The following is a 21,749-nucleotide window of genomic DNA, read 5'->3' on the forward strand; positions in this document are numbered from 1 at the left end:
TTGAATCAAACACTGGACAACATCAATAGCAGGGTCATGTTGATCAATTCATCTGGACAATTCATTGTCAATTAATGTATTATCATGGTTTGAAAAAATTATGAGACATTTTATGGAATCAATTATGTCCACAATGTGTACAAATACAAACACACAACCTTGTTGCCCATTCAGTTAGGGGTTTGAGAAATTCCTGTTACAATTTGTGTGATGTTACAACAATGTTGCCTCTGATGTTTATGCTTGTAGAAATTACTCCTACAAATGATGCTTCACTAATGCAACTATTTACAACCTGCACAGATACAGTTATCAACAACAACAACAGTAATTACGTTAATAAGGAAGTGGATATTCAACCGGCAGAAGAAAGGCATAGGGGTTGAGATAAATTATGGTTAGGTTCAGGACCTAGGGTTGGGTTAAGGTAAAGGTTAGGTATAGTTTCAGTGAGGTTAAGGTAAGGGTTAAGGAAAGGAATAAAAGTTAACACTGGGTTAGCGTACCGCTGTCTGCCACTATTCATTTTCAGCTGGGTAAATATACACTGCCTTTTAATAATAACAATGACATGTCTTACGTGGGCCAGTTGTAGGTCCACCATCAGTAGATCCAGCAGTTGTTTGAGTCTGTGGATCTCCTGCAGTTTTCTCTGGTGCTCCATTGCTTCTGTGGCTCTCTCTGCTTCCCTCTGTCTCGCTGCTTCCCTCTCTCTCTCTGCCTCCCTCTGTCTCTCTGCTTCTCTCTGTCTCTCTGCTTCTCTCTGTCTCTCTGCTTCTCTCTGTCTCTCTGCTTCTCTCTGTCTTTCTGCATCTCTCTGGCTCTCTGCCTCCCTCTGACTCTCTGCCTCCCTCTGGCTCTCTGCCTCCCTCTGGCTCTCTGCCTCCCTCAGTCTCAGGATCTCAGTCTTCCACTCTTCCATGATACCCCTTTCTACTCTTCTTCTCCTCCTTTCATCTTTTAAAAGGGCTCGGAGATGGTCTGTCTCAGACTCTAATTGTTCAATGATCTTGTCCTTCTCTGTTCCACCATTCCTCTTCTTCTTTTCCTCCTCCCAGAGGCACACTTGAAGTCTGCCCATCTCCTTCTTTTGATTTCGGATCGTTCGATCCTTCCCCATCAACTCAATCATGTGGGCTTCCTTCTCTGTATAGGTCTTCTTCTCTTCTCTCGGGAAGTGAACCTCCATCTCTGCATGCTTGTAGCTGGGAGCAAAGGAATGTCAACACATTATTTAGGAAGTGAACAGACAATTTACTACAATATTAAAATAATAATTCAACTTCTGCTCAATTTAACTGTCTTTAATAACACAAATCACACAACTGTGACTTACAGTATGTGAATGTGATGAGTTGACTATCCATGATGGCCAGAGGTGGGTAATGTGTCACTCTGGTCCAGGGCGTTACGTACAGCTTGCAGATACTGAGCCTGCCTTCAGCAAGCCGCACATAATGCCCTGGACCAGAGCTAGGTTATGTGATGAATGACTTACAGACTGTTCCACGTGATAGGAGGGGGTAAGAAGACAGTCCCAGTAGGAGACGGAGATCGTCCCGAAGAAGAAGAGGTGTCCATCTCGTCAGAGACTGCAGGAAAGGTCTACAAGTTTTATTTCTGGAAAATAAAGAGATGCCTTCGTTTAGCAACAATGTGTGTTTCTATGTTTCTGTCACTAGATGGTGCCATTGTACACAACATTTACTCACCAGGTCAGTGAATTCAGAAACAGTCTTCAGAGTTGAGTCCTCAAGCTCTAGCCTACAACCCATCATGCATCAGCACAACTAATATAATAATACCTCATCACAACTTCATAATCACAGTACACCTGGATTGTGTTCACAAAGTGTTTCAGGGGAGGAGTGCTGATCTAGGATCCTGTCCATCAAAACGTATTCAGTTTAATTTAAAAGACCAAACTGATTATTGATCAGAACTCCTTCTATGAGACTTTGTGAATATGAGCCTATGTGAAAGAACCTTTCTGGCATATGCTGGCTAGCAGTACACAGACAATTCAGATAGTCCGAAAGACAGACAGAAGAGTAGATACAGATGGAGTGATTGATAGCAACAGAAATAACGAAGCGGATGGTTAATGTATTGTAAACTTTTGTAAATATTTGACTCACCTCAAATCACACGTGTCAAACCTCAGTTTTAGTGTTGAACCGAATAATATCCTCGGCATTAACTTTCTCTGGTCTGGAGCTGTATTGTTGCGTCATTTGGAACGCTTGAGCGTCATAATCCGTTCACCGCGCCTGCTTGATTGACAGCTAGGGGTTCTCCTGCGCATCAGTGTCCAAAAGTCGATAATGTTTAGCTACTCATAATTGATCAAGTCATTTATAACTATTTTCACTTGACTTTTATTTCGTGTATTTTTGCCTAAGGTTATTTGGTAGTCTATGTTGTGTGATTTGTCTTTGAATGGGCCTAAAGTTCAATGAAATACAAACAGCAACTATAGCCTACAAACATTTCCCACACAAATACAAATGTGGGTGTTTAGTGAGAACACAAAATAATAACAGAACAGCCATAACTGTACAAACAAACATACAATCACAACTCTGGTGCACCTGTCCAGGTCGAACTGTTCAGTATGTCACCATCACCAACTGCTGGACTACACCTGTTCTCCGGGGTACAAGAATCCAGTTGATCCGTTTTCAATTGACCACCGTTACCTCAAGAACCACCTATTCCAATGGAGTATAACCTCTTATTAGTTTGTCCCTGTGACAGTCAAATCCCAACGCCCTTACCGCCTGCCTGTTGAGTGTGTCTGTTGATTGTGGTGCTCTCTTTGGATCTCATCTCTCCGCTGTCGTAGTGATGGGCTTTCTGAGTCTTTTCGGTGAACCGGCACATTTGGCTCCGTTCAAGTAAAAGAGCGGGTTCATTTGGCTCATAAACGGATCTTCCTTCAAAATGCTTAAAATCAATCTAGAACAATGAAAAAAAATGCTAAAATTAAATGTAAAGAACAAACGGTAGGCTTCCATTAAGTCAGATCGTGAAATGCGCGTAAAAAAAGAATTCGTTTTTAAGCATGAAATAAATCCTCGTGGACCAGATTGACCCGCTCTCCACATTATTTATTATTTCTGCAGTGAGGATTCACCCCCTTTAGATAATGATGTTGTAATTTATCTACATAAAAACGTTGTTCTGAGCTCAACAAGCAGTAGTAGCAGTATGCAAATCATAGAGCCAGATGAATGGCTCTTTCACCGATGCAATTCGGTTCCCGAGGTTCAACAAAAGATCCGTTCAAAAAGAGCCGTTCGTTCGTGAACGACACATCACCACACTGTTGTTCTCCACCATTTCGTATCGTGAGCTGGAGGAGCGTTCGTCCAACTTCTCATCCAAGTAAATGGCAGCGGCGCATCATCCATCCGATGAACTCCCAAGGGACTGGGAGGATAGTTCACGATGCAACAAGCGTTTGGGGAGGACATTCATTGAAACGCAATGACTGTTTTTAAATTCTTGAGGGACTCTTGCTCCAGGGGAAATCTCAGCAGCGATGTCTCTGCTGTGCGTCAGAGGTGGGATCTTTTCCTTCTTCACTATGCTTATTATACTGTACATATCGGTCACATTAATGACATTGCACTCAGGAAAGTTGTCTGTAGGCTATTGGGGAGATGCGCATAGCCCGTTGAGTTGTCACGTTCCAGTCCAAACTTGACCTGGGATGTGAGAAGGGAGCTATTCTATAACACATGTAGATGACATGTTGTCTTTATATGTAGATTATATTTTGGTTTTATATTTCATATTTGATTGATGATTAGGCCTATGACTTTTGATTCCACTTTGGCTACCTTGCACCATATTGTCCTCTCTTGCTATATCTTAAACTTTTTGCCCTTGTGCAGATCTTCTCTCTAAACAATATTCATGGTAGTTTGAATGAGTTGAGTAAACTACACTGTTGTTAGCTTCTCAGTCTGTACTGTACTGTCCCTGGAAGACTCTCCACATAGTTCACCTAGATCCAGTCCACTTTGTACCACTGGTCAACTAATCATCCAAACCTCTGATTAGTGAATCAGGTGTCCTGGTGGTGGAATACATGATATGAACTGGTTAGGGGGAGGACAGGTTTGAGAAGGGAAAAACTACATGGACTTTTCTGACCAACATCCCATTGACAGCCCGTCTGACCAAAACCTAAAACGGACCCTAACCTTAACCCTAACCTTAACCCTAACATTAACCCTAACATTAACCCTAACCTTAACTTAGAGCTTAACTTAGAACTTAGAACTTCTTTGAGGAAAAGATTATGATTATTAGAAAGCAAATTACGGACTCTTCCTTAAATCTGCGTATTCCTTCAAATCTCAGTTGTCCTGAGTCTGCACAACTCTGCCAGGACCTAGGATCAAGAGAGACGCTCAAGTGTTTAAATACTATATCTCTTGACACAATGATGAAAATATTCATGGCCTCTAAACCTTCAAGCTGCATACTGGACCCTATTCCAACTAAACTACTGAAAGAGCTGCTTCCTGTGCTTGGCCCTCCTATGTTGAACATAATAAACGGCTCTCTATCCACCGGATGTGTACCAAACTCACTAAAAGTGGCAGTAATAAAGCCTCTCTTGAAAAAGCCAAACCTTGACCCAGAAAATATAAAAAATGATCGGCCTATATCGAATCTTCCATTCCTCTCAAAAATTTTAGAAAAGGCTGTTGCGCAACAACTCTCTGCCTTCCTGAAGACAAACAATGTATACGAAATGCTTCAGTCTGGTTTTAGACCCCATCATAGCACTGAGACGGCACTTGTGAAGGTGGTAAATTACATTTTAATGGCATCGGACCGAGGCTCTGCATCTGTCCTCGTGCTCCTAGACCTTAGTGCTGCTTTTGATACCATCGATCACCACATTCTTTTGGAGAGATTGGAAACCCAAATTGGTCTACACGGACAAGTTCTGGCCTGGTTTAGATCTTATCTGTCGGAAATATATCAGTTTGTCTCTGTGAATAGTTTGTCCTCTGACAAATCAACTGTAAATGTTGGTGTTCCTCAAGGTTCCGTTTTAGGACCACTATTGTTTTCACTATATATTTTACCTCTTGGGGATGTTATTCGAAAACATAATGTTAACTTTCACTGCTATGCGGATGACACACAGCTGTACATTTCAATTAAACATGGTGAAGCCCCAAAATTGCCCTTGCTAGAAGAATGTGTTTCAGACATAAGGAAGTGGATGGCTGTAAACTTTCTACTTTTAAACTCGGACAAAACAGAGATGCTTGTTCTAGGTCCCAAGAAACAAAGAGATCTTCTGTTGAATCTGACAATTAATCTTAATGGTTGTACAGTCGTCTCAAATAAAACTGTGAAGGACCTCGGCGTTACTCTGGACCCTGATCTCTCTTTTGACGAACATATCAAGACCATTTCAAGGACAGCTTTTTTCCATCTACGTAACATTGCAAAAATCAGAAACTTTCTGTCCAAAAATGATGCAGAAAAATTAATCCATGCTTTTGTCACTTCTAGGTTAGACTACTGCAATGCTCTACTTTCCGGCTACCCGGATAAAGCACTAAATAAACTTCAGTTAGTGCTAAATACGGCTGCTAGAATCCTGACTAGAACCAAAAAATTTGATCATATTACTCCAGTGCTAGCCTCACTTCACTGGCTTCCTGTCAAAGCAAGGGCTGATTTCAAGGTTTTACTGCTAACCTACAAAGCATTACATGGGCTTGCTCCTACCTATCTCTCTGATTTGGTCCTGCCGTACATACCTACACGTACGCTACGGTCACAAGACGCAGGCCTCCTAATTGTCCCTAGAATTTCTAAGCAAACAGCTGGAGGCAGGGCTTTCTCCTATAGAGCTCCATTTTTATGGAACGGTCTGCCTACCCATGTCAGAGACGCAAACTCGGTCTCAACCTTTAAGTCTCTACTGAAGACTCATCTCTTCAGTGGGTCATATGATTGAGTGTAGTCTGTCCCAGGAGTGGGAGGGTGAACGGAAAGGCTCTGGAGCAACAAACCGCCCTTGCTGTCTCTGCCTGGCCGGTTTCCCTCTTTCCACTGGGATTCTCTGCCTCTAACCCTATTACAGGGGCTGAGTCACTGGCTTACTGGGGCTCTCTCATGCCGTCCCTGGAGGGGGTGCGTCACCTGAGTGGGTTGAGTCACTGATGTGGTCATCCTGTCTGGGTTGATTATTCGACCATGCTGGTCATTTATGAACATTTGAACATCTTGGCCATATTCTGTTATAATCTCCACCCGGCACAGCCAGAAGAGGACTGGCCACACCACATAGCCTGGTTCCTCTCTAGGTTTCTTCCTAGGTTTTGGCCTTTCTAGGGAGTTTTTCCTAGCCACTGTGCTTCTACACCTGCATTGCTTGCTGTTTGAGGTTTTAGGCTGGGTTTCTGTACAGCACTTTGAGATATCAGCTGATGTACGAAGGGCTATATAAATACATTTGATTTGAAATTTGATTTGATTTAACCCTAACCTCAACCCTAACATTAACCAAACCCTTATGCCTTAAAGGTAGTCTCATCATGGGTGTGATTCAGACTGTAGTTTCTCCCTGTGTGTCCAGTAAATCTCCTCTCATCATGGGTGTGATTCAGACTGTAGTTTCTCCCTGTGTGTCCAGTAAACCTCCTCTCATCATGGGTGTGATTCAGACTGTACGTTCTCCCTGTGTGTCCAGTAAACCTCCTCTCATCATGGGTGGGATTCAGGCTGAAGCTGGAGAGGCCAGTAGCAACCAGCCCGACCACTTTATTACTAGTTGGGGATGGATAGTATCTCTAGAGGTACAGTAGGGCATTTCCATGTAAAAGGATTGTCTATTAGGTATTTGTGAAATTGTTAGATATTACTTGTTAGATAATACTGCACTGTCGGAACTAGAAGCACAAGCATTTCGCTAGACTCCCAATAACATCTACTAACCATGTGTTGTGACCAATAAAATTAGATTTTGATTTAAGCACCAATTATGACGTTCATAGGAGCATGTGTAATTGGGTGTGAAATGAAATCTAAGAGTGTATATTTTTGGTAAATGTAATTCTAGAAACATGTTTCAACCAGTGAAGGCTTTGATTTCTGGGTAAACAGATGGAAAAGGGATCTTAGAAAACATCACCAGAAAAAGTCTTAAAAGGTCCAATATCAGAACTACATAAAAACAGAATCATGTTGACATAAAGACCCCTGACTACTATTATCAACACTTACATTTGGGTTTGGAGAAATCGTTTTGGTAATATTGTCTTGTGCCTTGTAATTCCGTTACCAAAACCCCACATAACTTCAAGATATTTTCACATTTGTCTTTGTGAGGAGGGGGGATAATGAAAGTTCACAGAAGTAACCAGTAATGGTGGAGCTAACAATTAGTTCTAGTGATTTTTCTGATGTGTATTTTGTTTGTGAATTATTAAGTGATTACAACTCGTAATTCCGTTGCCAAATTGGTCGCTGCATCAAAACCAATTATCCATTACAACTCTATTGTTGCATTACATCTCCACATTTCATATTCCAGTATCAAAAAAATAAAAGGTCTGAGGTTAAAATACTATCACCACACATCTACACATTCACATTATATATAACTCACTGTACTATCAGTGTCAATTTGGAAAAAGCTATACATTACTGGAGGCCTGTGCTAAAAAGTGCAACAACCATTATATTATAAACCACTAACATGTAAGCTGACGTTGACTGAAATCAACTAGCCTAGAGCTAGCTAGTGCTTAGCCACGCTAAATATGGTTAGCATCAAGCTAGAGAACTGTTAAATGCTATTTTTGTAGAAATATCAACACATTTTATCGAGACATCACATATTTACATATATTACCTGAACTAAACTGAGTCTTTGATAGAAAATAAAACAAATAGGATCTAAAACTTTGAAAAAAAGTACAGAAAGTTCAGACGCCATCTTGTTCCCTTCTCTTACATGTAAACCATTAGCAACCTAGCCAACCTCCATTACTTACAATGGGAAAATACCAACCAGTTTATCACTCTGTTAAAACTCCCTTCCATTGCCTTCAAACGTGACCAAACTCATGGACTATGTAGTTAACCATGTTACCTCAATATGCTGAGAGTCATATTGGAATTTTGCACATTACGTAACTGAATTAATAGGGTAAAATGATGAGACGGAGAAACGTTATTAGTTTTCAGTAGTAGGCATTCTCCAAGATTGAAGAAGAAACCTCTAAGACCTCACGATCTCACTAACGCCCCCCATTGACATCACAGCTCCCCCTAGCAGCAGTAATCATATACATTACTTTAAATGAAAATACCTGGGAGGCCTAGAAAATGATACAAGGGATGGATCCATCAGATAACAAATGAAATAAAACAAAGAATATGACCATACATATTTGTGTGTTGCACATATACACATGGCATATGCTTGGGTGCCACCTTGACATCTCTGATCTGCTTGCCTCAGTGGTGGAAAAAGTACTCAATAGTCATACTTGAGTAAAAGTAAAGATACCTTAATAGAAAATGACCCAAGTAAAAGTGAGAGTCACCCAGTGAAATACTACTTGAGTAAAAGTCTTAAAGTATTTGGTTTTAAATGTACTTAAGTATCAAAAGTAAAAGTACAAGTGTAAACCATTTCAAATTCCTTCTATTAATCAAACCAGATGGTACAATTTTCTTAATTTTATTAAATGTATTTGCTGATAGCCAGGGGAACACTCCAACACTCAGATATAATTTACAAACAAAGCTTCTCTGTTTAGTGAGTCCTCCAGATCAGAGGCAGTAGGGGTGACCAGGGATGTTCTCTGTTTAGTGAGTCCTCCAGATCAGAGGCAGTAGGGATGACCAGGGATGTTCTATGTTTAGTGAGTCCGCCAGATCAGAGGCAGTAGGGGTGACCAGGGATGTTCTCTGTTTAGTGAGTCCTCCAGATCAGAGGCAGTAGGGGTGACCAGGGATGTTCTCTGTTTAGTGAGTCCTCCAGATCAGAGGCAGTAGGGGTGACCAGGGATGTTCTCTGTTTAGTGAGTCCTCCAGATCAGAGGCAGTAGGGATGACCAGGGATGTTCTCTGTTTAGTGAGTCCTCCAGATCAGAGGCAGTAGGGATGACCAGGGATGTTCTCTGTTTAGTGAGTCCTCCAGATCAGAGGCAGTAGGGGTGACCAGGGATGTTCTCTGTTTAGTGAGTCCACCAGATCAGAGGCAGTAGGGATGACCAGGGATGTTCTCTGTTTAGTGAGTCCACCAGATCAGAGGCAGTAGGGGTGACCAGGGATGTTCTCTGTTTAGTGAGTCCTCCAGATCAGAGGCAGTAGGGGTGACCAGGGATGTTCTCTGTTTAGTGAGTCCACCAGATCAGAGGCAGTAGGGGTGACCAGGGATGTTCTCTGTTTAGTGAGTCCTCCAGATCAGAGGCAGTAGGGGTGACTAGGGATGTTCTCTTGATAATTGTGTAAATTGGACCATTTTCCTGTCAAAATGTAACAAGTACTTTTTGATGTCAGGGAAAATGTATGGAGTAAAAAGTACATTATTTTCTTTAGGAATGTAGTGAAGTAAAAGTAAAAGTTGGCAACAATATAAATAGTAAAATACAGTACAGATACAAAAACGACTTAAGAAGTACTTTAAAGTAGTTGTACTTAAGTACTTTACACCACTGGCTATCTTCAATAAATGAATGCTAGAACATTGGTAGCCAGGATTAGCTGTTTGTATCTAGTCTCTTAATAATTGCATAACGGTGCAAGTTAGACACATGTTGTCTTTTGTTTACATGTGAGCATGTCTTTTTCTGTCAATGTTGAGTGATCACACATGCCTCAGCACACATAGGAGGTTACTTTGCCTGCTTGTAAATGTGGGCTAAAAGTGGGGATGTTTCATATTATTTCAGATCATCTTAACTCCCCACCACCAATGAACCATTTATTTTATTACAGAAAACCACTGAACCACCACTGCAATATAGACCTACACTAAGAACAAGGTGCTTTCTACAACCTAAAAGGATTATTCCTCTGTCCCCATAGGAGAACCCTTTTGGGTTCCAGGTAGAACACCTTCTGTGCCGAGGTAGAACACTTTTGGGCTCCATTCCACAGAGGGTTCTACCTGGAACCAAAAAGGATGTTCCTTCGGTAACAGCCAAGAACCCTGTTGGAACCCCTTTTTAGAAGAGTGTCCTCAACAAGTTCAACCTGTTAAGTTTACACCATTTCATTCTGTCCTCAAACTGCTGATTGGTATTCAAGATAACATGCAACATAGCACCACCACCGTTGAAGGTTTTCATCAACCTCTTAAATAGCAGTGTTCCAAGATCCTCCACCAGGGGTGACTGTAGTATCCTCAAACGGACAGAAAGGAGACACTAGAGGCCCCCCACACTCATTTTAGATCCCAAGGGGTCTTTATTTTCATACTGGATGTTCTCAACCTCATCACTATCTCCTTTGTCATCTTCCATTAATGGCATTTCAACATTAAAACAGAGGGGCACATCACACTCATGTCTTTTTTTGGAACTCAAACCACACACACACACACACACACAATTATAGCATCTTGTTTACATTTCTCACATTATAGGCGCCCAGCTGAGGCCCTGGATGGACCATATTGCAATGAGATGGGCACAGGGGTATGTACAGTTGATGTCGGGAGTTTACATACACCTTAGCCAAATACATTTAAACAGAGTTTTTCACAATTCCTGACATTTAATCCAAGTAAAGATTCCCTGTCTTAGGTCAGTTAGGATCACCACTTTCTTTTAAGAATGTGAATTGTCAGAATAATAGGACAGATAATTATTTATTTAAGCTTTTATTTCTTTCATCACATTCCTAGTGGGTCATAAGTTTAAATACACTCAATTAGTATTTGGTAGCATTCTCTTTAAATTGTTTAACTTGTGTCAAACGTTTCGGGTAGCCTTCCACAAGCTTCCCACAATAAATTTGGTGAATTTTAGAACAATTTTTGTTTCATCAGACCAGAGGACATTTCTCCAAAAAGTACGATCTTTGTCTACATGTGCAGTTGCAAACCGTTGTCTGGCTTTTCTATGGTGGTTTTGGAGCAGTGGCTTCTTCCTTGCTGAGGGCCTTTCAGGTTATGTCGACTCGTTTTACTGTGGATAAAGATATTTCTGTACCTGTTTCCTCCAGCTACGTCACAAGGTCCTTTGCTGTTGTTCTGGGATTGATTTGCACGTTTTGTTTTGCACCAACGTATGTTCATCTCTAGGAGACAGAACACGTCTCCTTCCTGAGCAGTATGACGGCTGCGTGGTCCCATGGTGTTTATACTTGCGTACTATTGTTTGTACAGATGAATGTGGTACCTTCAGGCGTTTGGAACTTGCTCTCAAGGATGAACCAGACTTGTGGAGGTCTACAATTTTTTTTCCTGAGGTCTTGGCTGATTTATTTCGATTTTCCCATGATGTCAAGCAAAGAGGCACTGAGTTTTAAGGTAGGCCTTGAAATACATCCACAGGTACACCTCCAATTGCCTCAAATTATGTCAATTAGCCTATCAGAAGCTTCTAAAGCCATGACATCATTTTCTGGAATTTTCCAAGCTGTTTAAATGCACATTAAACTTAGTTTATGTAAACTTCTGACCCACTGAAATTGTGATACAGTTAATCATAAGTTAAATAATCTGTCGGCACATTTTTGGTGAAAAAATAACTTTAGATGTCCTAAACATCTTGCCAAAACTATAGTTTGTTAACAAGAAATTTGTGGAGTGGTTGAAAAATTAGTTTTAACGACCTAAGTGTATTTAAACTTCCGACTTCAATTGTATGTACAGTCCTTTCTAGTGGGGCGACAAATGAGTTGAACAGGAGAAGAGGATGAGGTTGGTGGTGGAGGAAGAGCAGTGGGGGTGGTGGGTAGAACAGCTGCAGTGACGTTGATTGGTTGCTCTGGCTCATCACTTGTTGACTAAAAGAAAGAAAGATTTAGACATTTGTTGGACATTGCCATAGTTCAACAGCTGAAAAGCCTTCATTAACATACTCCCAGAGATAGAAAGACATCCAGTATTCACTGAATGAAGGAGCCTATTTACAATTTCATTCATCAATTAAATAAATGATACTATAGTACATTCAATGATGTTATTATTGTAGACTATAGGCTACTCCTGTATCTACCTTCTACAATACCGTCATCATTGAATGAAGCAGCATACCTATCCACATTTATTATGGTAGGTGTGGTGATTGTTGGGATGGTAGGTGTAATGATTGTAGGGATGGTAGGTGTAATGATGGTAAGTGTGGTGATGGTAGGGATGGTAGGTGTGATAGGTGTGGTGATGGTAGGTGTGGTGATGGAGGATGTGATGATGGTAGGTGTGGTAGGTGGGTGATTGCAGGTGTGGTGATGGTAGGTGTAATGATTGTAGGGATGGTAGGTGTAATGATGGTAGGGATGGTAGGTGTGATAGGTGTGGTGATGGAGGATGTGATGATGGTAGGTGTGGTAGGTGGGTGATTGCAGGTGTGGTGATGGTAGGTGTGGTGAAGGTTTGTATGACGGTGGTGGTAGTTATCGTAGGTGTGGTGATAGTAGGTGTGTGGATGGTAGGTATGGTGGGTGTGGGGATGGTAGGTGTGGTGATAGTAGGTGAGATGGTAGGTGTGGTGATGGTAGGTGAGATGGTAGGTGTAATGGTAAGTGGAGTGGTTGTAGGTGTGGTGATGGTAGGTGTGGTGATGTTAGGTGTGACGGTAGGTATGGTAGGTGTGATTATGGTAGATGTGGTGATGGTAGGTGTGGTGATGGTAAGTGTAGTGATGGTAGGTGTGGTTACGGTAGGTGTGGTTATGGTAGATGTGATGATGGTAGGTGTGGTGACGGTAGGTGTTGTGATGGTAGGTGTGGTTATGGTAGATGTGATGATGGTAGGTGTGGTGATGGTAGGTGTGGTGATGTTAGGTGTGGTGACGGTAGGTATGGTAGGTGTGATTATGGTAGATGTGGTGATGGTAAGTGTAGTGATGGTAGGTGTGGTTACGGTAGATGTGGTTATGGTAGATGTGATGATGGTAGGTGTGGTGACGGTAGGTGTTGTGATGGTAGGTGTGGTTATGGTAGATGTGATGATGGTAGGTGTGGTGAAGTAATTATGGTATGGTTTTTGTGGTGATGGTAGGTGTGATAGGTGTGGTGATGGTATGTATGATGGTAGGTGTAGTGATTGTAGGTGTGATAGGTGTGGTGATGGTAGGTGTATGGATGGTAGGTATGGTGGGTGTGGTGATGGTAGGTGTAATGGTAAGTATGGTGATGGTAGGTGTGATAGTTGTGGTAGGTAGTTGTGGTAGGTAGATAGGTAGGTAGGTTTGGTGGGTGTGGTGATGGTACATGAGGTAGCTGTGGTTATGGTAGGTGTGTTGATGGTAGGTGTGATAGGTGTGGTGATGGATGGTTTGGTGAAGGTAGGTATGGTAGGTGTGTTAGATTTTGTGATGTAGGTGTGAGAGAAGTGGTGATGGTAGGTAAGTTTGGTAGGTTTGGTGATGATAGATATGGTAGGTATGGTGATTATAGGTGTGGTAGTTTGGGTAGGTAGTTGTGGTAAGTTTGGTAGGTGTGGTAAGTTTGATGATAGTAGATGTGATAGTTGTGGTGTTGGTGGATTGTAGGTGTGTTGATGGTGGGTAGGATAGTTGTGGTAGGTCGATGTGGTAGTTGTGGTAGGTAGGTTTGGTGGTTGTGTTTGGTAGGTGGGGTAGTTGTGGTACATATGTGTGGTGGTTGTGCTAGGTAGGTTTGGTGATGGTAGGTTTTGTAGTTGTGGTGATGATAGGTGTGGTTGGTGTGGTGGTTGTGGTACATAGGCATGGTAGTTGTGGTAGTTGGGATAAGTAGGTGTGGTAGTTGTGATAGCTAGTTGTGGTAGGTAGTTGTGGTGATTAGGCTTGGGCAGTATCCAGATTTTCATATTGTCATACCATCCTTCTCTCATACCGGGGTTTACAGTATTACCGGCATAGCACATGAGGGGGTGCTAAAAACACAAGAAAAACCTATTGCCCTCTATTACCAGAATGCTAACAAATTAGCACAAACTGATAGCAAATTCACATAGACGCTGTTAGCTAAATGCTAACAACTGAAAACGAACAAACTAATTGCAAAGCAGTGGAGGCTGCTGAGGGGAAGACAGCTCATAATAATGTCTGGAATGAAGTCAATTGAGTGGTATCAAACACATGGAAACATCTTTGATGTGGTTGATCCCACTCCATGGACTCCATTCCAACCATTATTATGAGCTGTCGTCTCCCCAGCAGCTTCCACTGTTGCAAAGAAAGGCAAATCCAGCTCATAAAGTGATGTAAGGGATAATCAACGAGGGACTATGAGTTCTATGGTAAATAATGAACACTGTGGAACTGACCTTCCATGGACTTGCATTATTTTCCAGAGAACCATAAAGCCCTGAGTTGATTATCCCTTTTATACCATGGCTATAATTTAACACATTTGCCGGTAGAAATGTGTTCAACATCCATTGAAGTAGCTAGCAAGTTTACTAGATAGCTACAGTAGTTGCCTTGGTAACAAACCAACATACTTGCTAGTTTAGAGAACCAAACCATCAGTCCTAGATTGCTATTATGAAAACCTAATTCAACAACACCAATAATGTTTTCAATTTGACATGTCCAAACGTAATTACCGTGGATTGGAGGGAAGAGGTCTGTGAACCAGTATCAGTTTGTTGTATTCATAAAAGTGGAAGCTACTGAAGTTTTAGGGAAACATTTTTCAGGTAAAGTCCATTCAAATTCATTAAAAAAATATAAAGTAAAAAAAAAATACAGAAAGTAATTGATGTTTATTAGTGGGATGAGGTTCCTGAACCAATGATAGTTTCTTGCCAGAAGCATACCACCCTGAATACCACTGCTGGCTTGCTTCTGAAGTTAAGCAGGGTTGGTCTAGGTCAGTCCCTGGATGGGAGACCAGATGCTGTTGGAGGGCCAGTAGGAGGCACTCTTTCCTAAAAGAGTAAACAAATATCCCAATACCCCAGGGCAGTGATTGGGGACACTGCCCTGTGTAGGGTGTTGTCTTTTGGCTGGGATGTTAAACGGGTGTCCTGACTCTCTGAGGTCATTAAAGATCCCATGACACTGATCGTAAGAGTAAAGGTGTTAACCCCGGTGTCCTGGCTAAATTCCCAATCTGGCCCTCAAACCATCTCAGTCACTTAATAATCCCCAGTTTACAATTAGCTCATTCATCCCCTCCTCTCCCCTGTAACTATTCCCCAGGTCATTACTGCAAATGAGAACGTATTCTCAGTCACTTTACCTGGTAAAATAACGGATATGTTATTGACGTTTTAAGAAAGTATTTTTAATATAAAGTCAATTTAAGTTGGTAGAATATCACCAAAGTCAAAAAATACAAAAGTTATTGCTATTGATTGGAGGCATGAGGTCTCTGAACCAATATCAGTTGGTTGTATTCATGAAAGTTATATGGAGGGGAAGATATTGACGTTTTTATTGTAAAGTGATTTATTTTACATTTTGTAGATTTTACAGAAGTAAAAATAATGTAACTAATTGCATTCGAGAAAAGAGGTCTCTTTACAGTGTCAAATTTGTTTGAGATCTCTATGTCATGTAGTTGAGAAGGTTTTGATATTTTTCATTTAGAGGCAATTGTATGCGATGCAGTTTTAAGACGGTCCCTTAACCCTCTGAGCAGAGGATGGCACATTTTTAGCTACATTTCACCTCCAAAAAGTGAATATGACACCGAATGGTAAAAACAAGGGGTTTAACTTATTCACTATCATCAGACGAGTTAGAATATTACATTGATATATATATATTTTTTATTTGAGGTATTATTGAAGAGCAAAGTCTGAATCTTTAATATAAAGCTAACTTCACCTCTGTAAAACAATGTATGATTGAATCAACCAATTTTGATTCACCAATAAAAACGGTGAACTAATCTTTTAATAATAATGTATCAACCCTGTTACCTATAGATAGACAGTCTAGACATGTTGAAACTATTTACATGTGTTTGGTAAGCTTGCATTCCATTCCCCCTGTCACATGGGGATCTATGGTTGATTCTAGATGAAATAGTCAACTCTGTTACAGTCAACCCTGTCACTTTATTTGGCACTTAATAGGCACTTACTATAGTATGTATTTGTTACTTTGAGATGGAAAACATGTTTTATATTAAGTTGAACATGTGCTCTTTATGACAGAATGTTAGAATTAGGTGAAATATAAAGTTACACTCCCCAAAAGGTACTCAATTGGTGGAATGACCCGAGTACTGAACTGGAGGTGGGAGAGCTAACGATGCGTCTACTGTTGCTCTCTCCTCAGATTCTTAGAGAAGCTATTTCAATCTGATATTTCTCCTATGGTCTAAAATAGATGTGTATAGAGGACTCCTCTCTAATATAACATGTCACACATTGTATCAAACTGATGGAATGTTAGGTGTCTCATTGAAAGTCTAACATCTACCATGACTACTGGATGTTTCTAATAAATAACAAAACAATCCACACCGTAACAACAATATTGCTTTTTTACTAAATGCTTTTATTAAAGAGTAAAACTTTGCTAACAAAAATGACATCATCAAACATCACTGGCCTGACTTGAGCAGCTCTGCCCGGGGATGGAGCCAGCAACTTAGCTGCTACCGGTCCGGTCCAGGCTACCTGCAGACCTCCTCCCAGACCTCCTTTTCAGAACCTCCCCTTAACAGGAGAGGTGGTGGAAATGATCAGAGTTGCATTCAACTTGAATAAAGATGAGAAACTTTGGTCTGTGGAGCCACTGGTCTGAGGGGAGGACTTCTGTTGAAACCATTTCCATTTTTGGGATATTTTCTAGGACTGTAGAGGTGGTAAGCAGAGATTAATTTAACTAGGATACAGATGAGAGTCTCTGTTCTTGGGAGGAGGGTCACTGACCTTCGATGGTTTGTTGCCTGATAAAGAGGATACTTGCTGGCTTGAGGAGACTATAATGTTTTGAGGAAGAAATGTGGCTCGATGACTTAAAGAGGAGGAGGAATTATTGGGCGACACTTTTAATTACCAACGTAACCTCAGTGGAACTGTGGCTTCATCGAGTTCCAGCTCTAGGCAGAATGCTGTAAGACATCACAGAGACAGGTAAGTATCTATATATTTACATGTGTGTTGCATGTACACTAAACCCTCACATTTGGATAATGTCACTTTTTAAAGTGATGACATGTATATTAACAGTGTAAAACATGAATAGATGTTTAAACATTCTTTACCTCATCCTAATTTTCTTCCAGATGCTTGGCTTTTTCTTTGTCTTGGATATTCGCTCTGATGTTTCAACCTCTTCTGGAGCTTCTAGCTGCTGGCTGTCTGGCCCCCCCTGATGGTTCTCTGAACTCCCCTCCTGGTTCTCTGCCCATGCCTGTTGCCTCCTTGGCCTTTCCTGGTGGCCATCAGCAGATCCAGTGGGCTCTTGGCTTACTTGTTGGCCATTGGCCCACCCGGGCAACTCCTGACCGTGGTTGTAATCGTGGCTGTGTTGGGTGGTTAGACACCGGGTGTTGATTTGAGCATCAGCCTCCAGATTCATCTGATCCAGGTAGTTTTCCTTCATCCTCTCCCTCTCCTCCTTCAGTTGTTGATGAGTCTGTTTTTTAAGCAGGGACCGCTCTCTCCACTGCTTATTGAAATCCTCCATCTTCTTCCTTCTCTCCTCAGCCTTCAGCAGCTCCTTCCTCTTCTCCCTCTCTCTCTCTGCCCGGGTCATGGTGGATGTTAGCCTTGTGTGTCCAGGGATGGCTGGGAGGGGAGAAGAAGTAGAGTTTACATTCAACTTAGTGGATCTGGTATCAACTTAAATGTAATGGACACAGGGAATGAAGAATAGAAAACACAATTGGATCTCAATTATTCTTTACTCTTTTCAGTTGAGCAAGGCATGGAATTTGTCAATAAAGTGCAATAATTCCCATCCCGAATTGACCTGGCCCTAAGTTGAACATGAGTCCAGAATGGCACCTATTCTTTGTATAGTGCCAGGGCATATGTGATCGCTTAGCGCCCCATGTCCACTAGTAGCCCCCGGATCCCCCCAAAACACGTTTTTGTGTGTGTTTTTAGGAACTCTTTCTGGGTCTCTACTTAGTCTTGAGAGTTAGACTAGTAGATGACACAAGGTACCATTTAAAAACGTGGTTGTTATCAGCAGTATTTTTCTTGTTATGTCAGTCAGTCACTCAATGAGCCATGTCAGCTAACATATTCTTTGGACAGTAGTTTTATATTGAAACAATGATGCAACATGATGACTGGTGTGGAACAAATGTGTGTAGAGGAGACTAAAGAGGATAATGTCATAAGTAGAGGGAAAACAGGTCTTACCTATGTGGACGATCTTATGGCCCTCCTCAGCTTCTCTCTGATACGTTCTCTCTATCTTTCTGAGGTTCCTCTTCTCCCATTTTTTATTCACCCAGCCCACGGCTCTCCTTCGGATACTTTTATCGGGTGAGAGAATGTCCTCCTTGTCATCTTCTTTTTCCTCCTCCTCTAAGTCACCCCTCTTGTACTCAAGGATCTCCCTTCTTTCCTCTTCCACCATCTCCTCTCTTTTTTTTGCCTGTATTATTTCTTCTCTCTCTCTGATTAAAGATAAATGGCATTTGATGGCTTTCTTTCTCTCCTCCTCTCTCTCTTCCTCTCTCTGCCTCTCCTCCTCTCTTAGTCTCAACATTTCTTTCTGTCTAGCAATTTCAATCTCTCGTTTTTTATCCTGCTCCTCTTGTTGTCTTGCCCTCTCCTGTTTTCTTTCCATCTCCAGCCGTCTTTCCTCCTTCTCCCTCCTGATTTGTTGTCCTCTTTCTATGTGTTCTCGTTCCCCCTTCAACACTTCTAACCTCCTCTCTTTACGCCTATTGAAGACTTCCCGTGCTTTTGCTTTAACATTAACTACTACATGTTTCTTCATGCTTACTTCCTTTCCTCTCTCTTCTCTTTCCCTGTACTCTTCCTCTGCTTCCTTAATCACTTCCTGCTTTTCTTCCATCTCTCTCTCCTGTTCTATCTCCAGTTCATTCTGTCCCTCAATTTCCCCCAAAATATTTTTCTGCCCTTCCTTTCTTCTTCCTGCTTCCTCCCTTTCTCTCATAATCATCTTTTCTTTCTCCATCTCTTTCTGTTGCTGATCTTTTAATTCCATCTCTCTCTGATTGTCATTGTCTTTCTCTCTTTCTTTCTCCTTCTCCATTTGTTTCTGTCTCTCCTCTTGTTGTTGTCGTCTGTGTATCTCTTCTATCTCTCTCTGTCTCTTGTTCTCCCTCTCTCTTCCCTCCTCCATGTCAATTTGCTTCTGTTTCCATATATTTTCTTCTTCTTGATCTCTCTCAAACATTATCTTTCTCTCCACTTGTTGTTGTCGTCTTTCTTTCTCTCCAATCTCTCTCTGTCTCTCTTCTTCTCTTTCTTCCTCTTCCATCTCTATTTGCTTCTGTTGACATCTTTCTTCATCATTCTCTCTTTTGATCTCTCTCTGTCTCTCTTCTTCTCTTTCTTCCTCTTCCATCTCTATTTGCTTCTGTTTAAATAGTTGTTCTTCATTCTCTCTTTCAATATCTTTCTGTCTCTCTTCTTCTCTTCCGATATGTTTTTGTCTCTTTTCCATGATCTTTCTTTTGATCTCTCTCTGTCTCTCTTTCTCCTTCTCTTGTACTTCCTCTTCCATCTCTTTTTGCTTCTGTTTACACATTTCTTCATCATTCTCTCTTTTGATCTCTCTCTGTCTCTCTTCTTCTCTTTCTTCCTCTTCCATCTCTATTTGCTTCTGTTTAAATAGTTGTTCTTCATTCTCTCTTTCAATCTCTTTCTGTCTCACTTCTCTTTCCATGTTTTTCTGTCTCTTCTCCATTCTCTTTCTTTTGATCTCTCTCTGTCTCTCTTTCTCCCTCTCTCGTTCTTCCTCTTCCATCTCTATTTGCTTCTGTTTACATCTTTCTTCTTCGTGCTCTCTTTCAATCTCTTTCTGTCTCTCTTCTTTTCTTTCGATATGTTTTTGTCTCTTTTCCATTATCTTTCTTTTGATCTCTCTCTGTCTCTTCTCCCTCTCTCGTTCTTCCTCTTCCATCTCTATTTGCTTCTGTTTACATCTTTCTTCTTCGTGCTCTCTTTCAATCTCTCTCTGTCTCTCTTCTTCTCTTTCTTTCTCTTCCATCTCTATTTTCTTCTGTTTACATCTTTCTTCTTCGTGCTCTCTTTCAATCTCTTTCTGTCTCTCTTCTTCTCTTTCGATATGTTTTTGTCTCTTTTCCATTATCTTTCTTTTGATCTCTCTCTGTCTCTCTTTCTCCCTCTCTCTTTCTTCCTCTTCCATCTCTATTTGCTTCTGTTTACATCTTTCTTCTTCAATCTCTCTTTCAATCTCTCTCTGTCTCTCTTCTTCTCTTTCCATAATTTTCTGTCTCTTCTCCATTCTCTTCCTTTTGATCTCTCTCTGTCTCTCTTTCTCCCTTTCTCGTTCTTCCTCTTCCATCTCTATTTGCTTCTGTTTACATCTTTCTTCTTCAATCTCTCTTTCAATCTCTCTCTGTCTCTCTTCTTCTCTTTCCATAATTTTCTGTCTCTTCTCCATTCTCTTCCTTTTGATCTGTCTCTGTCTCTCTTTCTCCCTCTCTCTTTCTTCCTCTTCCATCTCTATGTGCTTCTGTTTGCGTCTCTCCTCTTCTTCTTCTCTCTCCATCTCCTTCTTCTTCTCATCTTCTTCTTGTCTCTGTTTTGGTATTTTCTCCATTCTCTTTCTTTCTACCTCTTTCTGTTTGTTGTGCTCACCCTCCATCTTCTCCTCCATGTCCATTTGGTTCTGTTTCCATTTATATTTGTCTGTTTCCATATTTTCTAATTCTATCTGCTGTTCCTTGATTTTCTTGAAGACTTCCTCCAATTCAGACGTATTTTTGTCATTGATGAGGGCTGTCTCCATCTCCATCTCTCTCTCCACTCTATTTTTCAACTCCTCTTCACTTCGTCTCCAATCATTTTCTCTCTCTCTGTCTCTATCAAATGTTCTCTCTGGTTCAGTCTCGTCTTTCAATCTAATCTCTTCTTTCATTCTCACAACCTCTCTGTCTAACACTAGTACATTTTGGTTAACCTGTTTCACTCTCTCATTCTGTCTTCTAAACGCTTCTTTCGCTCTTTCAAATTTGATTTTGTATTGAATCTCTTTTGTTGTCATATCTTCTTTCAGTCTCTCAACCTCTCTCTCTAACTCTTTTACCTTTTCGTTAACCAGTTTGACTTTCTCATTCTCTGCAATACGCATGTCTCTTTCTCTTTCAAATATGATTTCCTTCTCAATCTCTTTCAATCTCTCAATCTCTCGTTCTAACGCTTTTATCGTTTCTTCTGCCTGTTCCACTTTCTTCTTCATTTCTTGTCTTTCCAATTCTGCTTTTCTCTTCCTTTCCATCTCCCTTTCTCTCTCTTTTTCTCTCTCTCTTTCCCTCTCTCTTCCTGTCTCAATAGGTTTGTTGTTCCAGGCCAGTCTTGGTCGCTGATCCTCCATGACTTTCTGCCATAGCCTCAATCTCTCAATCTCTTGCTTCATTTTAAAAGGTTAAATTAGTGATAATCTATTACCAAGACATACTTTCAAAAG

At 41.1% G+C, this 21,749-nt stretch overlaps 1 protein-coding gene across 1 annotated transcript; it reads right to left on the minus strand.

Annotated features, from left to right (window-relative positions):
- Positions 1-284: 284 nt before the first annotated feature.
- Positions 285-21,749, minus strand: LOC139411832 (trichohyalin-like). The gene is made up of 5 exons (XM_071158574.1): positions 20,575-21,749; positions 18,482-19,557; positions 17,374-17,899; positions 841-1,205; positions 285-295 (listed from the first exon to the last, which is right to left on the minus strand). The coding sequence occupies exons 1-5, from the start codon at positions 21,696-21,698 to the stop codon at positions 285-287; spliced, it is 3,102 nt and encodes a 1,033-aa protein (XP_071014675.1). The 5' UTR covers positions 21,699-21,749.

The sequence above is a fragment of the Oncorhynchus clarkii genome, chromosome 6 (genome assembly GCF_045791955.1).
Source record: "Oncorhynchus clarkii lewisi isolate Uvic-CL-2024 chromosome 6, UVic_Ocla_1.0, whole genome shotgun sequence".
NCBI classification, from domain to species: domain Eukaryota; kingdom Metazoa; phylum Chordata; class Actinopteri; order Salmoniformes; family Salmonidae; genus Oncorhynchus; species Oncorhynchus clarkii.

Excerpts from the sequence above, each read along its gene's own strand:
- LOC139411832 (XM_071158574.1), bottom strand. The coding sequence starts at position 21,698 with ATGAAGCAAGAGATTGAGAGATTGAGGCTATGGCAGAAAGTCATGGAG. Across the intron at positions 19,558-20,574 it reads GAGAGACAGAGAGAGATCAA|AGAAGAAGAGAGACAGAGAG; the intron begins AAGGAAGAGAAT and ends AGAGGAAGAAAG. Across the intron at positions 17,900-18,481 it reads CCATAAGATCGTCCACATAG|CCATCCCTGGACACACAAGG; the intron begins GTAAGACCTGTT and ends CTCCCCTCCCAG.